Raw genomic sequence first — 18704 nt, 5'->3', positions numbered from 1 at the left:
TAATTAGAATCACAATAGCACTTGAATTTGGAGAATACTTTAAAGATTTTAAAGCAAAAGTTTCTGGTTTGGCTCACTTCATTCTTAACTACCATGCCAGTCAGGGTGCTGTTGCTTTGCTCCGAATATGATCTCTCTCTGTTTGTTCCCACCTGACATACTTAAGCCATGTGATTTGTGCCTTGGTTTCCTCTGTTGACACTATCATCTGGATTGTACATTTAATATTGCCAAGTATTATTTGTTTCAAAATGAAAGATACTACATAGAGCAGTACAGGTAAGTTGATTGGGTTTTCTGATTCTTTTCAAAAGACAAACAACTTTTTGTTCCAGAAATGGAATCATCCAGAACAGGGTTTTGGTAGATTCATTATATATAAATACATAAAAATGCAGAGAAGCCCTTTCAACTTTCTGTGCTTCAAATTTATGATTGGCAAAGTGTGAAAAAGTATTCCTATTGAGTGTCAGACTATATGAGCACATGTACAAAGTCCTTTTAAAGTAAAAAGCATACAGCAGGTACTTAATTCAAGCCAGTTTCTCATTACTTCTGATCTCTATACTCTAACCTAGACATATCTTAATGGTTTAGCTGTTTTTGAAATATATCTTGAACCCTACAACACAAACACAGATTTGAAAGCTTTAAGCAACAAAAGCAGGCCCACATTGGTGTTATCACCAACCAACTCTAACTGATCAACTTTCCTTTTAATCAAATATGGTAGAGTCAAGGCAAACTAAGGCAGTAAATCAGCCAAGAGTGGGCAAGGTTACCATGTTTTAACTTTCTGTCCAAAAGGTTAGTGCACTGGCTAGTCTGAACCATATACATCACCTGGAAAAGTGATCAAGTCATGCTTTAAGCTTTTTGGGTGGCAAAAGTATCCTGGAAGTACCAATCTAGCAGCAAAAAAATTTATTTTCAGTTCCATAAACATTGCCACTGCAAACCTCTGGAAGAACTGTGGCATGGCCTCATCTTTACCAGAACAAGAACAAGTGCTCCAAAGATATCCACAGCAGTCGATGCCTCGGGTTTTGGTGAGGATTATATTAGTTAGAGTATAAGTACACAGAGGGAATTAGGGGTTGGATTTCTAATTATTACTTTCTAAATATCTTTGCACATAGCCAGAGACTATGAAGACAGCCAATTGTCACAGCAAGTGAGAAAGAAAGAATTTCTAGATCTTCATCAACTACAAGCAGTTTAATCTCCCTTTCCTTCTTGGACTTGGCTCTAGGATACCAGCATGTTGGCATCAGAAAGTGAAAAGACCTCCTGCTGCCCTGGACAAAATGGTCCCATCGATATGTCTGTCTTATGGATCCATAGCTAACATCAAGACAGGCTTTGAGAATTCTGACAGTGTGAGACTTATTTTTAACAATTCACCTATTTAAGAGATTTTGTTCACAAAAGATGACATTTATCTTAACAATATGAGATCATTAATTCAACAGAAGTTAATATTATAAAGGGTGAATAAACTGTGAGTTCTCTACCCCATAAGGAAGTGACAAGCATGTGGTAAATATTGACTTTTCAGGATGATTTGTGTCATTAAACCTCCTTTTTCTAACCTATGAATTGATGGGGGCTACAGCTCACCTGCTTGTTTCTCCCTTTCAAGAAGAGAAAAGATAATCACAATCCTTTGACTTCTCCTCAACCTTCTGGAGGAAAACTGGATACTACAACTTCTTGCCCTGTCCCCAATCTCTCAAATTCCTGCTTGGTTCTCCTGCTTTGGGTCTAATATTTGCTTCCTATCTCCCCATGGCTCAACACTCTCCACCTCTCACCTTTCTCTGGAACCTTTCCGCCTTTCTGATTCTAAATACGGCTGTTTCTCTTATAAAAACACTTCCTTCCAATGTTCCCCCCTTGCTTTCAGATAGCTCTTCCTTTTCTCTACAGAAATATTCTGCAAGATCAAATCTAAATTCACTGCCCCTCTTTATTTCTCGACTTCATTTACTCTCTTGCCCTACTTCCCACATTGACCACCACAATCAACAAATAAAATGACTCTCCCTGAGGTCACTAATCATCTCTTTTTTTTGTTTGTTTTTTTTTTTTGTTTTTGTTTTTGTTTTTTTTGGGCCACACCCTGTGACGCTCAGGGGTTACTCCTGGCTATGCGCTCAGAAGTTGCTCCTGGCTTCTTGGGGGACCATATGGGACGCCGGGGGATCGAACCGCGGTCCGTCCTAGGCTAGCGCAGGCAAGGCAGGCACCTTACCTCCAGCGCCACCGCCCGGCCCCACTAATCATCTCTTAATGACCAAATCCAACAGCCACTTTCCAGTACTGACCTTCCTTAACCTCTTTGACTCAAGTAACTGCACAGCCTCGAGCATAAAGCTCTCTGTTCCCTTGGTTTCTACTAAATGATTATTCCTTACTTCTCAACTGACCCCTCTGTTCATTCCTTCCTTCCTTGAGTTACTTGGTGTCTACTTTCAGCACCTACTTCACCTTTTAAAGACTGCTACTTCCCAAAATCTCCTTGTTCTTCTCCTAGCTTCTCTACCACCTAGACAGGAAATCCTTTTTGGACTACATTGAGGAACTCCAGATCCACATAGCCAAACCATCTAAATACTTTTTTCTTTTTACTTCACTGGCATCTCCAACCCAATATAGGCACAAAACAGAATTTTTTCCTTTAAAAGCATCTAACACTGTTACTCATACCACCATCCTCACAAGTTATGAAGCGGGGAATCAGTCCTTCCTAATCTACATTCCAGGCTCTAGAATTTCAGCCCTACCATTTCAGTTTCCTTTTTCTACCTTAAATCTTGCTTATTCCTAAACTGCAACATGAACTTTGATCAATACTTTGATCTGTCTGTCTCTCTGTCTCTCTCTGTCTCTCTGTCTCTGTCTCTGTCTCTGTCTCTCTCTCTCTATCTCTCTCATCTCTCTCTCTCGGCACCAAAATTCTTTCTCGTCCACAATGCTGTCACTTCAAAGTTTAGAATACCCTTCTGTTCAGGTGCAAGCTCTTTCCCATACTCCATGGGAAGAGGTACAATGTCTTCACCTCTTTTTTTTACCAGCTTGACTTTTCAGAAATTATGATGGACTTCAATCCTCCTTTATTCTTGATGGCCCTCTGTCACAAAATGAGAAAATCATTCAAAGCAGGAACTATATCTTGTTGTTGTTGTTGTTGTTGTTTTTGGGTCACACCTGGCAGCTCTTAGGGGTTCTTCCTGGTTCTATGCTTAGAAATTGCTCCTGGCAGGCTCGAGGCACCATATGGGATGTCAAGATTCGAACCAACGTCCGTCTGCAGGCAAGGCAAAAGCTCTGCCTCCATGCTATCTCAACAGCCCCAGGAACTATATCTTAACTTCCCTTTCAACCCTTGCCTAGCACATCAAGTGACTTCAGTAAACACTTGTTAAGCCTTATCAGATCTCCAAACACCCAAATTCAAAGAGAACATACAAATGAAATCAACTGAGAGATGAAAGCCATTTTAAGGATTATGCGATTATTAACAAATAGAAAGCTAGTAGATTAGGATCCCTCAATCTCTTTGTAAGATTTACCAAACATGAAAGGCATCTCAGAATTTCAGCCTAGAGCTGCTGACAAGGCAACAAGAATCTAGCCTCAAAATACTTCAAGTCAAAAAACACACTCTTCACCCCAAAGCAGTATTCAGGTCTGTGCTACCCTCATTATGAACTTACTTTTTCCAGAAGTTACTGTTCCCGAAATGTTGGCTTTTCTGAACTCGCAACTCTGAAAAAAGCTTTTTATTGTTTATACCTCTTAAATAGTTTTTATTTTGTTATAGAAAACTACCCTGCTAGTAAATTTCAGTCAAAAAACCAACCTGCTTCCTGATTTCGACAAGAATCTTTCCCCAATCCCAACCACAAATAGAAAGCTCAGAAGCAGTCGTGAAATCAATACTGCAGCTGGAACAGTATGATCATTATTGGCTACACACTCGCCACAAAACAACCAGAAAATTCAACCTAGCTAAACTATTCCCGCTGGTTGAGGCAATCTCCTAACCCACGATTATTAACTATACCACCACGAACCTCCTCCCAACCAAAAAAGGTCTTTCCCTGTTTCTTAGAACAGTGATTTTCAAAGAGCTCTCTAGCCACTGAACAGCAGTTAAATTGGAAAAGAAAAGCAATGGATGGCCTGGACAGGGAGGAGAAATCGACAGCCATTGACATGAAGGCTGTAGGGGCTGCCTGGGTGATAATCAAAGTGAAGACCACACCATGGAAGTGCTGAGCAGGAAGAAACAGAGCTCCTTGGAGAATGCAAATTTTACAAGTCCTTTCAAATCTGATCTTGTCCCTCCCCAGTCCCTCAAAAAATGGAATTTGTGTCTGGATACTTTGTCATCAACTTGCAACTGCCCCAAATACAGTGTGTGTGTATATTTCATTTGTCAAATGAATGCTGGGATTGATTTGGGTGCTTTAAAAATAGATTAAATGTTGATTAGTGCATTCAAAAATGTAACCAGCAACCATTTTCTAGAAAGGTAAATTACATGCATATTCAAGCTACCTTGTAGGGCTCGCCGAACAGATCAAAGCCTGAAGAAAAGAGATCCTCTTCTTGTTGGACTTCTTGATTCCTTCGCTCCCACTCCCTTTTTTTAAGGGCAGTGCGATCCTGTTCGTAGTGACTGAGAGGATAAAGAAAAAGAAAATGAGAAAACTATTAGTTATGCAAATCATGCATATATGTCTTGTCATTAAAATATATACAAGTGAATAATATCCAAATTGCTATGGCTTCAAGAAAAGATTGCTTTCTTTACTGCCGCTGTTTGATTTAAGAGCCTGGCCAGTTCACCAAAATGCCTAAGAAAGAAACTGCGTTATTAGAAAGAGGACTGTGGGCCACACAGGAGTGAGAGAATCTTCTCCCCGTGTCTGCCTTGATTAGCACAGCCAATTACAGACGGCCCAGATGTCAGTGCACCGTGCTGGAAGGTGCTGCCTTCCAGTCAGATTGTGTTGTCTATTGCCTAAGGCACAGAATTCACACATTTCTCACAGTCCTAAGGGAATGAAATTATCCAAGTATGGAATAGCAGATAAAGTGGAAATCTGTCTTGATCCCAGAGCCAGAATTACTTTGCTTTAATGAACTGGCCTGAAAGTTACAACTCAAATAAATAAAATCACCAGACCATTTCCACTGCTTTTGTTATTGTTGTTGTTATTGCTTGTTATTCATTGTTGTTACTGCTTTGGTGCTCCTATATGGTTTGTGCCATAGGTGACTAGAAATCTTTAGCAGAAGCTCTACAAAGCAAATTATCAGCAACAAATTATTGACCCTAAATGAAGGTAGCAAAAGTCTTGTATGACCTTTAGGTAAATGTTTTATAAACACAAAGTAACTCTGTGACTTTCCTGGAATTTTAGGTTTTCCCATTGGAGAATCAGATAACAACTAAGATGTCTGTATGAAGGACTCTGGATTTTACTGAATGGAATTTGTCTTTGTTAAAAATAAAAATAATCAACAACTAACTGCTCTTTGACATGCAAGATGGCACATATAAATTACAATCTGAAATTCCTACAGTAGTGGATAGCATTTTGTACATTAGGTTTTCTCCACTGCTTTGGATTGTTATCTTTAGCAAATTGAATGCATCTATGCTATGCTGGGTAGAATTATATAAATTGTATGTAAAATGCCTAGCAGGTGCAGTATAAATGTTGCTTTCCTTCCCCATGTTAATACTACCATGTTAAGACTTAATTAGATAATTGACATGCAAATGAACATAATAGCTCAAAGAATTTCAGGAGATATACTGATAGAAGAGTGCAGTTGACAGGTTTTGAATATATCCCAAGCCTTAATTCCTCGCATTTGTAGCCTAGTGCGCTCATGTGTATCATAAGTTTAATTTACAAAGTAAGAGCTCAGAGCACACACTATCCAGGGCAGCTTAACTAGATATTGATATACACGGGGTGTGAGATGCCACTACACATAACCCCGCACCTTTTCCCACAGGTAAATTCTAAGTGACTCTGAGGCCTTATCATCTGGATAAACACTTCATTTCTCCATTGGAAAATTATAGTGGCAACATTTCTAGAATGTTTACATGTACAAGACTCTCTCGGGATGCTAACAAGAGCAGATGCACATGAGCTTCTTTCTGAAGACACTCATGACTAGAATCCACAAATGTGATCTCCATCTAAAACAAAGGATCCCCCAAATCCCTGCCCAAATCCTGGTCCACACATCTGGGTCCAGCCTGATCAAGAAAGATGATGAGTCAGATGCCATCCATGGAGTACGTTACCAGACATCAGCTCAATTCCATTCCCATGGTAAGCTCTGAATCCCAAACTACCATATATACAGCACAATGACTTTGTGCTAAACATTGATGGGAAGTGTTGAGGCCACAAAGTGACAAGATGCCACCTAGCACCACTTATGAGCCCCAGCACCACTTATGAGCCTGGTGTAATGCAGCTCCTCATTAATTTGTCAAAAGATGGGAAAGATAGGATGGGAACGGTGGTGTTGAGTCATGACTTCAAGTAGCCTTTAGTGGGGCAGAAAGTGGGTCTGTATAAAGGAGAGAGACACTTCATTTCTTGGTGTTCATAGTGGAAGAATCTCCATGCACAAGACAAGAGGCAGTGTCACCCTTCTGTGGAAAGCAAGTCACATGGCAATTCCCAGTTCATTGTCCAGGCCCGCAGCATCTGACAGCCCAGAATGACAGCCCTATCGATCACATTAATTCCCCCATGAAGAGAAATGAAATCCCTTGGTCTCATGGCTTTGAAAACCACCTTCCTTCTCCTCTGAGGGCAAGATAATTAAAACCCTAATGGGTGGGGTGTGGGGAAGAGAAGGCAAAGGAAAGGAAGCTACTTGAACTTGCAAGACAAGCCTTCAAATAAATGGCCATGGGGCTTTGGACCTAAGTTGGACTGGTGAGGAGGCTGGACGATTCTGGGAGGAAATCTGAACAGCAGATTGAGCGGGCACACGGGTGTCATGGGTTGCGAGAAAACTGCCGGCTGCATTTTTTCACACATATAACAAAGAACAGTTAATGCTCATAACTCTGGCGAGAATGAATTTAATCTCCACAGAGCTCCCAGCTCTTGGAAAGCAACCAAAGCTCTCCAACTCTTTTTCCTTTTCTGCTCAGCATGGCCTTGTATTGAAAGCTTCCCACGGAGAGGTATAATGAGGAACGAACTACTTGGTGATGAGGCTTTCACAGTGCACAACGTCACTGATTTCTGACTGAAACCAAAATTACTAATTTGAAGCACCAGCTAATTAAAACCACAGCTATGTATTTAGCCTCTTGTTATACCTACTGCAGTTTATAATTATGAGGACCTCTTTATCTACTCAATTAAAGTCCTGATGATGCAGGCAGGTTGTGTTTGAACCTGGGAGCGTGGCATATGTCTGAGTGCATATGTCTGTCCCCTGATGGTTTGATGCACCTTTATACTTGCAAGCTGGTTTTCCAAAGGAACAGGGTGGGGGGCGCCAAGCATGCTCCATAACCTGCCAGGAAAATCTTAAGCCAGAAATCAAAATTAATCATCTATATTATTGGTCTGAACATTTAAATTTATTCACACTGATGAGGAGAGGGTGAAATGGTTCTATCAAAGGGGAAAAATCCACTTTCATATTCAACTCAAGAACTCTTCAACTTGAAGCAAGTTAAGATATCTTGCCAAATTCCCCCTTCCCCAGATAACATGCAATATGTTATATAATGGTCCTATAAAAACCACTGAACACTCAAAACTAAATGGACTCCTAATTGGCTGAAAGCTTTTGGTTTTCCTCTCTGCTTCCTATAGATTTTTCTGAATCCCCACTGCTTTCCCAACTTCAGCAAGAGATGATGGAAAGAGGATGGGGGAAAAAAAGAGAACCTGTACCATGTGCTCCTTTCATTCCTCTCAATGCAAGGTGTGAGTGACAAAGTCCTCTGAAAAGTGAGCTTTTGTTATTTTTTGCTCTGCTTTCCCTGAGTCTTCCAAAAACAAAAATTCTCTTTGTTAGCCCAAGAGGAAACCAACACTGTCCTGAGATGAGGAGAATCTGTCCCACCAGGTCCTCAACAGGATCTGGCAGCGGAAGATGTGAACTTTGTTTCTTCTATCTTCCAGTTCAGTATTTTCAGCATTCCCTCTTCCTTCTCACTGATACTCTACTATCCTCCTGCTGAAGCCTGGTCTCCTGTCTGCAAACTAGCATTTTCATCATTAGAAACCACAGGTATATTCAGGAGTCAATAAAACCTAAGTCACACAGAGAAGCATGGAGTACGGAAAAGTTCAATTAGGTCGTCTTCATTGGCTCACAGTAGTAGCACACAGGAGCTGACAATTCAGTCTAGACTTTTGGAACAGAAACTGTTCAAGCAGGAAGAAACTTCACCAATCATCCTTCTTCATTTTGCAGGTGAGAAAATTGAGCTCATAAAGGTAATGGGCTTCCCAGCAGGTTTGGGGTCAAACTAAAAGGCAGGGACCTGGGTTTTCCATTCCCAAACTCATTTTTTTCCCTCAGACCATATGTTCCTTCAGATGGCCTGTTTCTAACATATTGAAGAATAAATTGAATAAATATTTGTTTCATTGGTTAATATAACTTCAAATTGATTTGATTAGAAATTGCCAGTAGCAGAAAACTCTAGGAATTTAATTTGGATTCGAGTTAAAAACAGTTTCCATATACCAAAATGCACCAATCATAAAAGGACTATAAAAACTTACATCTCTCCATGGGGAGAAACTGAGAAAGTTAAAACATAATTGGGGTGATTTGCCTTTGATATTCATAAAATTTCAGAATAATTGTTTATTTCACAAAGCTCATTGGTAAAGTATTTTAAAAAAGATATTTTAAATGACAGGCTTATTTTAAAATTCTACTTGTCAATGCAAAATTTACTGTAGTTTTGATGTCCATGAAGGTAAATTATTTCATTTCACTTGTTTTCTAATTGAATGCACATTAAACACATTTTTATGCTAATATCTTTATAAAAGCATAAAAATATATATTTAATTCAAAGAAGGGACAAACCTAAAACTATAACTCATTCTGTGACTCTAGAACAGGGGTCCTCAAACTTTTTAAACAGGGGGCCAGTTCACTGTCCCTCAGACCATTGGAGGGTCTGACTATAGTAAAAACAAAACTTACGAACGAATTCTTATGCACACTGCATATATCTTATTTTGCAATGAAGAAACAAAACAGATACAAATACAATATGTGGCCCTCAGATCATAGTTTGAGGACCACTGCTCTAGAATAAAGAAGAAAATGTATGCACATTTCTACTTACTTCATGTTCCAGAGTTCCATGAATTATTTAAAATTTTGTTCCTAGCCCACTATTGAATTTGGCACCAATAGAATATCTACATGGTCTCTATTATTTAAAAAAAATCCCTATCTCATTACTTTAAAAATCACCTCAAAGTTAGGTACTTGATCTAGAAGCAATGAGCATTTCTATGTAAATTGCTAATCTGCGAACTATTTTGAGAAGCTAAAAACAGGCTATAATTATTTTACACACTCCCAGGAAATTCATGAGAACCCTGGATCTGCAGATAAGAACAGACCTTGAAAGCATTTATAAAATCAGTAAAACCACTAAGTCATCTTAGACAGCCAAGCTCTTTGAAACCTCTCAATAGCACCACCTTCTCCAGTCAATGGACTCTGTCAACAGACACTGGCTCTCATGAAAAAATATCAAGATGAAAATGAAAAAGAGAGAAAACACACAAGACATTGGCTCTGGACATTTTTCATGCCAGGTTTTTAAGGTCTTCAGGAAATGAGGTTGTGTCACTCTCAGACACCCCCCCAAACCTACTTTCTAAAATAATGCATACTTTCAGAAATTGCTACACTTCAATGCTGCCAGAAGTCCTCGTAGGAAACAGACTGAATGTTTCCTAGGAAGGGACACACTAGAGGAACCTCATTTACTCTACTTCTGAAGGCAAAAAGACTCAGTTGATACAGGAAGGAAGTTTAGGAAATTACCCTCAAGTGGATTCAGGCAGATATTCTAAAAGCCACCCCCCTCATATAGGTCTCACCTCTTCCCCTTCTCTTTTACCCCCTCTTTTATTATAATAGCTTTATAATTATAGATTTATAATTCACACAGTATTCAATACCTTCATTTGATGCATACAGTTCAATGGATCCAATGGTTTTCAGTACAACCACGAAGTTTTAAAACAAGAAAAAACTTGGAACAGTTTTGTGCCTCCCAAAAAAGGAGGCCTTGTACTCTTAAGTTATCCTCCTCCTTCAATCCCCCCATTCAGTGCAGTCCTAAGGAATCTTTCTCCCTGAATGAATCTGCTTGTTCTGGGAGATTGCACCTATGTGAAATTATACACTTGGTGTTTCATACTCAATTTCTTTCACTGGCAAATGCTCTGCATGATCATCCACATGTTTATGCAGCACAAGATTTTATTCCTTTTTATAGCTGGACAATATCCCCATTTTCTGGATGATCCTCATACAACACTACATTATGCCCATTAAGTGGTTCAATTTGATGAGTTTATAATGCCTCAATTGGGGTTCTCTATGTTGGCTATTTGACCTTTAAAGTCTTGAATACAAAGGTCTTTGGTTTTTCAGTGATTTACAATATGTTACAGAGGAAGGGCCAGAGAGAAAGCACAGTGGTAGGGCGTTTGCCTTGCATGAGGCTCCCCCTGGAGAGACTGGGTTCCTAGCAACCCATATGGTACCCCAGCCTGACAAAGGCAATTTATGAGTGCAGAGTCAGGACTATCCCCTGAGCGCCACTGGATGTGGCCCAAACACCAATTCATCAATCAATCAATCAATCAATCAATAAAGTTTAAAAAATATGCTACGGGGAACACAGAAAACCTTGCCCACAATGTCTGTATTTGACATTCCACAATGTCTGTAGGTTTAAGGGGGGGCTCTGAGAGGGACACAACCCCATTTCCTGAAGACCTAAAGGAACTGGCATGTCCATTTGATATAGCAAGATCAAATATAGAAATTGTGAGGGGAACATGCACACAACATGTTCAGCTTAAGGACAAAATTATTTTGAATAGTTTACCAAGATCCCAAAATGGTGGTTATGATACCACAAAAATACTAAATATTTAAGCTGCACAGATAATTGTATATATGTAGCTACAGAAAAAGACCAAACTTGGAAAAACTCAAAAACAAGCTCTTTAATTTCTAAATAATTGTGGCTCATATATAAAATGGTGGTGTTCAGATTCAGAAGCTCAAAGTTGGTATTCTATCTCTTTCCCTGGAAATTTTATTGATTGTTAATAAATTGTTTAAATTTCTAAGCTGGCTTAGAAATTATTTGTCATATGGAAAAAAGCCCTTATCTCCTACCTCCTCATGGGATGGTGCAAATATTAGGCATGAATAGTAAAGAAGGAGAGATTTTTGTTTTTGAAAATTAGTAGTGGCTGCTTATATGCAGTTGAAATTTTTGCTACTTGGTCTTACTTTGCCTTCATCACACAAAGCTTAATCATCTCACTGTTTTTTCAGAAACACCTAAAAATTAGTGAAACATAGTTAAGCCAAAATTACTTCCATTGAAGAGGAAGCCAGGACTTCCAGATTTGTTCTCACTCACACAGCTTATGAGAACTGTATACAGGATAAACCTTGCCTGGTTCCTAGCCCAATGACCTCAAAAGGTTAGAGAGCCTGTTGCCACATGATTGATTATGCAATTTACAGAGATGCACTTACTCCACAAAAAATCATACAAAATGTAGTTGTCGTGAGACCTAACATCTGCACAGTAACAGCATTAGGTAAGTTTTCTTTCATTGTTTATTTCTGAAAACATGACTCAATTCACTCGAGGTGATCTGTGCAATAGAGACACCAAACTGCACTTACATCACAAAACAGTGTTGAGATTAGATTTAAGAAAATAACGTTTTCATTTAAATATGTCTAAATCCCCATGGTTCTGTATTCTGGTTCTTAATTTGCGATGCAGGAATTACCCATGAAAGACTTTGTAACTTCATGCCTACATCCCATTTCAAACACAACCACATAACAATTCCCTACCACTGATTGGTCCCAGGCATTGAAGGTTAAACAGTTTCTGGTCTTCACACATATAAGATCATTTACATATTAAATTATATGATGAATAGACTTGGGTGCCCTAAATGAGATGGACTTAGCATAAAGACATGCCAAGAACCAGGCTCCTTTACAAAACAGAAGCAGAATATCATGTGTTTAGCTACATCTCTGGCATGCAAGAGGAAATGCCTTGAAGTTTTGAAAAGTAAGGATTACAACAGTAACTTGATTTACAAAAAGAGCAGTAAAACTAATAGGTACTCTTTGTTGAATCATTGCTTTGTGCCAGGCATTGCAGAAGGTCTGTGATGTGTATAATCTTATCTAGTCCTCATAAGATCTCCAAAGAGAAATTATCATCCTCAATCAGCAGATGAAGAAACTAAAGCACATGAAAGCCAATATCACATTAGCAGGAGGTAGAAGCAGAATCAGACATAGTGACTGGAATCCAGAGATCACCTCCTTAACAAGAGGAAAGATGCCATCATGTAGAAGAGAAAGCCACTTGCAGAGACACATTCCTCTTTGTATGCATTGGTTAAACAACAAAAATTGCTACAACTAGTTCCAGAACAATATCAATAATCTAAATTTCAGATAGTACAGCAGGTAAAGTTCTCACTTTGCAGACAGTCAGCCCAGTTTTGTGCCCCACACATTGCATATGCTCCTCTGAGCACTGACAAGAGTGAGTGATCCCTGAGCACAAAGCCAGAGGAAGCTCTGAACACCACCAGGTGTGACACAAACCCCCAAATCAATGTATCTCAATCCCCTATAAAATACCTCAGCTTAGAAGGAAGTTCATGGGCATAACATGGATTCTTTTTTGAGCAGCAGCACAGTGGGGACTCAAATAGATGTTGAATATTAACAATATTAAAAGAGTACACATATGCCTCATGTTCTAGAATATCCCACTGAAATGGAAATGCTACTGCTGTGTAGAATGACAATGGTCCTGCCAACTCAAGAGGTTTCCATCTGCTTGCAATAGTTTTCAACATATTGGCATGTTTCTTGATGCCTGTTAGAATGCACTTTAAAAGCAGTACCCCATCTCCACCACATAACACACACAACTACATCTTCATCTTCATGTGAAGAATTCCTTTCTTATCCATAGCCAGGCCTCTCACCACTAGGTGTGGCCTCAGGGCCACAACAACTAGGAACAATAACTAGGAAACTTTAATGCCCAATAGATAGGTAAGGACCTGAGTTACCTTTGTACTTCTGTAACATGTTCTTAAGTGTCTAGTTTTATTTTCGTAGACAATCACGTGAAAGTAACTGTCGTTCTGAATCCACTCACTGGAAATGAGATTCCCCCATCCCTTTTTAAAGCATGTTATTCAAGTATCATGTTGTTAATACATTAATCAACTGTTATTAAAATTTATTAAAGAAATCACAAGTGTCTTCTTCCTTGCACCATGGTTACCAGAGAGCCTCCTACTCCCCTATACCCTTGTCCTCAGCCTGCCACCTTGATCAGGACACTTTAGATTTGGTCATTGAAGTTGAGATCTCACTTTTAGTGTTATTGACTCTGTGGTTCAGATATTTAACTCTTCCAGCCCTTAGATCACCAATACACTCAGACCTCCCTTGAGTCCTACTTCCACTGCTTCCCATCTATCTTGTCTTCCACCTCAATTTCTCTCCTTCTCTGTCCTTTCTAGGTAACCCTGTTTCAAACATTTCATTCCTACCTTATGGTTCACTGCCTCTCAGTAACACTAAAGAATTCCTTACAAACTCCCCCCATTCAAAGCCAAAAAAGAGAGGCAAACAATTACATAGAAAATACTTTCTAGGGATTGAGTGATAGCACAGCAGTAGGGCAAAGTTTGCCTTGCATGCGGCAGATCCAGGATAGACCTTGGTTCAATGCCCGTGTCACATATGGTTCCCAAGCAAGGAGCAATTTTTGAGCGTATAGCCAGGAGTAATCCCTGAGCGTCATCAGGTGTGCCCTCCCCCCAAAAAAGTAAAAGAAAATACTTTCTATAGATATGCAAGGTCAGAAAAGTTTCACAAGGCAAAACAAATACAAAGTGACTAGAATAAGTGCATTGACTTCTGTATTTATGATGTTTAAATTGGTTCAAAAGTTAAGATGGTGGGGGGGGGTGGGCAAGGCCCCAACATAACATATAAATAACCCAGGCTCAATGGCTAACTTCCCCATATGGTCCCTTGAGCATCACCAGAAATGATCACTGAGTGCAAAGCCAGGTCCAAGCCCTGAATGCTAAACAAAACCCTGCCCACATAAAATAGTTAAGATGGTATGGAAATCAAAATTATATAAATCATCTTTACCCCCAGACTTGTAAATAGCTGACCCTATGGCCCATGGCCAATCAGAGGTAATACTTTTTTATTATCCTCTTGTTTGTTCTTCCAGTGTTGTTTATTTTCCAGTACTTCATGTTAACTGAAAGTGATCTGGTTTGTAATTCTCCCATTAAACTAATCAGAGTTGATGCTCAAACTGAGCTGTAAAAGGCCAATGAGTTTAAATCCAGACTACATCAAGGAGCGGCCGGGATATTTGCACAATCAGAAATCCTTCCAGGGCTTCACAGAAGAGAAAGCAGTAAGCAACTCTGGGTATTTGCAAGGGCTCAAAAGAACTTCGCCCTGGGGTGGGCAGGGAGCCCTATCTGGGTCCTTCTGACACTTCATCCAATCCCACAGTGTCCTGTCAGTATCACATATGCCACATTCCCAGCTCCTTACCTGTTGCTTCTGCAGCCAACCCTTTATGGAACAAACCTGTCATTCCAACTCAGAAAAAACTGTCTCAATGCTTTTCTCTCTGTGCCCATTAAATATCAGGTTTTCTTTTCCAAGACAAACTCTTCCCAGAATCTAGCTTCTCAGAATGACACTTTAAAGGGTGTTATATTTTCACTTAGCTGTAAGCAAGACAGTCTCAAGGATGCCTTAATTTGAAACAATATTTCCTCTGCAGTCACTTTCTGAATTACTTGAAATTGAAGGAAATTAATACCCTCAACTAGCAGTTCAGAATAGATAGTCTTAAACTGACTTCTCCTTTGGTGTCTCACCAAGCCCTTTGATCCTCTGGTACTCACAAAAAATTTTTCCCTAGACAATTCTACCCCATAAATAACCAAATTTGGGATCCTGCCTTTTTGCAGGGCACCTGAAGGCCTCTGGGCTGAGCACTGAGCAAGGAACAGGAGATCCAGACTACAGCAAAGCCAGTGTTCATAGGCAGACCGGACATGGTTTTCCATGTGTCACATAGGCTAGACCTTTGACTTCCTTGCCTTACACTTGACCTTCTTGCCTTGATGAGATCCAAGAAGGACCCCACCATGGCATTGTGGGGCAGAGGTTTGCCTCCTCAAATTTCATTTTGAAGTCTTGGCCCATTGGTATCTCAAAAAGAGAAGTTCGGTGGAAATGAGAGCTGTTGCAGCAGCAATTTGACAAGTTAGGGGATCACACTGAAGTGGGTATTTGTCCAACATGGTGGGCATTCTTTGGAACAGAAATAGTGGGAGCAGACAGCAAAATCAAGGCAGAGTTGCAGTGGTATCAGCAAACCAACTAGGCCTAGCCCAGATGCCCCTTCCACCACTGACTTCACTCACACATCTTGATTTCAGACTTCAAGTTTGCAGAGCTGAAAAAAAATCTCTGTTGTTTCAGCCTCCCACTTTGTGAGTCTTTGTTATGGCAGCCCTGGCAAACACATACATCCCTGTTTGTATTTCTGAGTCAGTTCTCATGGAAATAGTTGAGCTTCATCAGTGAGAGGAGATAATCAAGACTTTAGAAATGCTTTACCACTTTTCTCTCTCTTTTATACACCAAATTACATACTATCCATTCTTCTCCCCTCCTGCTTGACTGAATTTTCCTTCTGCTTTCTGATTCATCCTCTTTCCCCACTTTCCAGCTCTGTCTGAGAGAGCTGTGGGTGTTAAATGAAACTGTCACCAGAGAGGAATAATGCATTGTTGTGTCCCATTTATCTGGAAAAGTGCCAAGCTCAGTGTTCAGCTCTCAATAAATATTTTTTGACTGACTGGATGAACAAATGACAGGAAAACATATTTTCTGCCCAAGTTCAGTGACAAATGTTTTCAAAGACATCAATTAATATATTAATTTGCTTCAACAAACATTGACTGGAGCCTATAATCACATCAAATACCATTCTTGGTGCATGGGGGGTGGGGGGAAAGACCCAGTTTGTTCTTTGGACAAGTGTCCCACCCAGAAGAAGTAATTTCATTCTCTAATACGCAGAGTGCAGAGTGATACATGACCAGAGAGAACTGGAACAAAGTGCAGTGGGGAACTTCTCAGGCCAGAGAGCAAAATCAGGAAGCTACATTCCAGCTGGGCCTTGAGCAATGGAAGAGTTCTCTTTCCCCATATCAGATAGTTCAAGTCTGCGGGACAAACATAGACAAGGGAGCAAGACATTAAAGATGCAGGCAAAGTCGGTGCCTCTGATTGCAGTGGAAATGTCTGATGAAATTGATCAACAACCCTGGCAGAAACACAAGATTTGTTATTCTGGAGGAAGGGAAGCTGGAAAATAACAGTGTGATCTTGGCCAATAATCCTATTCAAAGGTAAACCCCTACCAAGTGAGGGGAAGGAGCCTTCCAGAAGAAAGAAATGGATGACAGAGATAAGCCTGTGAGTGGTGAGCTCATAAAGAATAGATGAGATTTCAAGGGGAAGTATTTATTGTTTCCCGTGTTCTAGCACGTTGTCTCTCGGAGTGATTAGTTATCAGTCTCAGTTATCCAAAACTGGTATGAAATAAAGCATTGACGCAGTTATGCTTCATTGATGTCAGCTAGGGGAGCATGAAAATCTCCATGAAGGTAGGTAATTGATGTGTAAATCAGAGCTCAATCACTCTATAATAGAAATGGTCCCACTGAAAATATGCTTGTTGAACACAATCACAAAGAAGCCAGAGGGAGGGATGAAGGGAGAGAGGGCGGGAGAGAAGAAGAGGATAGAAGGTTTATTTATTAAAAATGATAATAACCGGCAATTTGTGCAATTTTCTCTTCAACAGAGGGTTGCTGTCAGAAATGCTTGCAAGCAAGTTGTGACCAATAGATCCAGATAGTTTCCTTCTGTTCTAATGAACTGTTCCTGTTTTATTTAAATGCTTCAGAAACCCAGTGGGAGATGCTTAAAAAGCAAATTAAAACAACATGTTCATCTTTGGAAACTTGACACATGTAAATGGCATCAGAGATAGTAATTTGGTTAACAATGCTGATTCCAGGTAAGCTTGCTTTCTATTGTTAGGAAAATCATTCTGTCACTTTGCATTTGCAGGAAGAAGAATGCTTGAACAAAAATGGACAATGCCTCGCCATTGAATAATGCCATTTTAAAGGAAAACAGCATGTCTTTTGATCAAGTAGCCTCCCGGTTCCTGTTGTTACCATCATTGTAATCACTCACTATTACAACTGGTGCCATTACAGTGTCTGGACTTTTCATACTCTCCTCACTGAATAAAAGGAAAATTCTCTACTGCCAACACCCCCACAGTCAAGTTCAACAGACAACATCCCAATTAAGATGAAAAAGAAAGTGCCAGCCATAATTTCCCCCATGTGTGTGGTAGGGGGGCACTTTCCATATAGAAGCAGGATCAGCCTGAACAGTGAAAGGGGGCAGTGGTTTTACTTGACACATAGAAAACATCCTTGTCTTCTCACATCACTTACACTCACTTGCTTCCACCCACATGGCAAGAGAAATACATGGGTACATACATTTGCTGTGCCGATAAGAGCAACTCTTGTCTCTTATTGAAAACCAGGCTTTACCTCCATTGTCTGCAACTTCAAAGAGGGGAGGAGAAACCGATGGCTGCCTGGGGAGGGTCTGACCATTTTTGTGCAGTGGTGTTCAGTTGTTAGGTGATTACATTCTACAGATCATTGAGATCATCACAAGGTAGAGAAATAAATCGAGTTTTTGTCAAGACTTTCCAGGTTTGTTTCTCTTTGGGAAAGCCCCTAGTGCTGATGTTTTTCAGCATGCTTTCTTGCCTTAAAAACACAAGTACAGGGGCCGGCGAGGTGGCGCTAGAGGTAAGGTGTCTGCCTTGCAAGCGCTAGCCAAGGATCAGGACCACGGTTCGATCCCCCGGCTTTCCATATGGTTCCCCCAAGCCAGGGGCAATTTCTGAGCACTTAGCCAGGAGTAACCCCTGAGCATCAAATGGGTGTGTCCCGTGGAACCAAAAACAAAACAAGACAAAACAAAACAAAAAACAACACAAGTACATATATATCTGAGTCTTAGAAATATACAGGACAGACCTTCTGATCACCCATTTCATGGATGAGAACACTGAGACCCACAAGGATAAAATGCTTGCTCAGACACTCACCCACACAGGGGCACAAGCAAAGCCAGAAGCCAAGCTGTTGGCTTCTACTATCAGTTTTCTGTAGTCCGCTATCTCTGTCACCCTGAGTTTGAACTCC

The 18704-nt window shown here is 40.1% G+C and overlaps 1 protein-coding gene across 1 annotated transcript in view; it reads right to left on the bottom strand.

Annotated features, from left to right (window-relative positions):
* AFF2 (ALF transcription elongation factor 2) overlaps positions 1–18704 on the bottom strand; it is a 593967-nt gene that overhangs the window by 408544 nt on the left and 166719 nt on the right. Inside the window, exon 2 of the mRNA XM_049767468.1 lies at positions 4567–4687. Within this exon, the coding sequence (XP_049623425.1) occupies positions 4567–4687 (121 nt within the window). The remainder of the gene's footprint in view (positions 1–4566; positions 4688–18704) is intronic.

The sequence above is a fragment of the Suncus etruscus genome, chromosome X (genome assembly GCF_024139225.1).
Source record: "Suncus etruscus isolate mSunEtr1 chromosome X, mSunEtr1.pri.cur, whole genome shotgun sequence".
Taxonomy (NCBI): Eukaryota; Metazoa; Chordata; class Mammalia; order Eulipotyphla; family Soricidae; genus Suncus; species Suncus etruscus.
The sequence above is the reverse complement of the archived record's forward strand: the minus strand, read 5'-3'. Positions and strand labels throughout refer to the sequence as shown.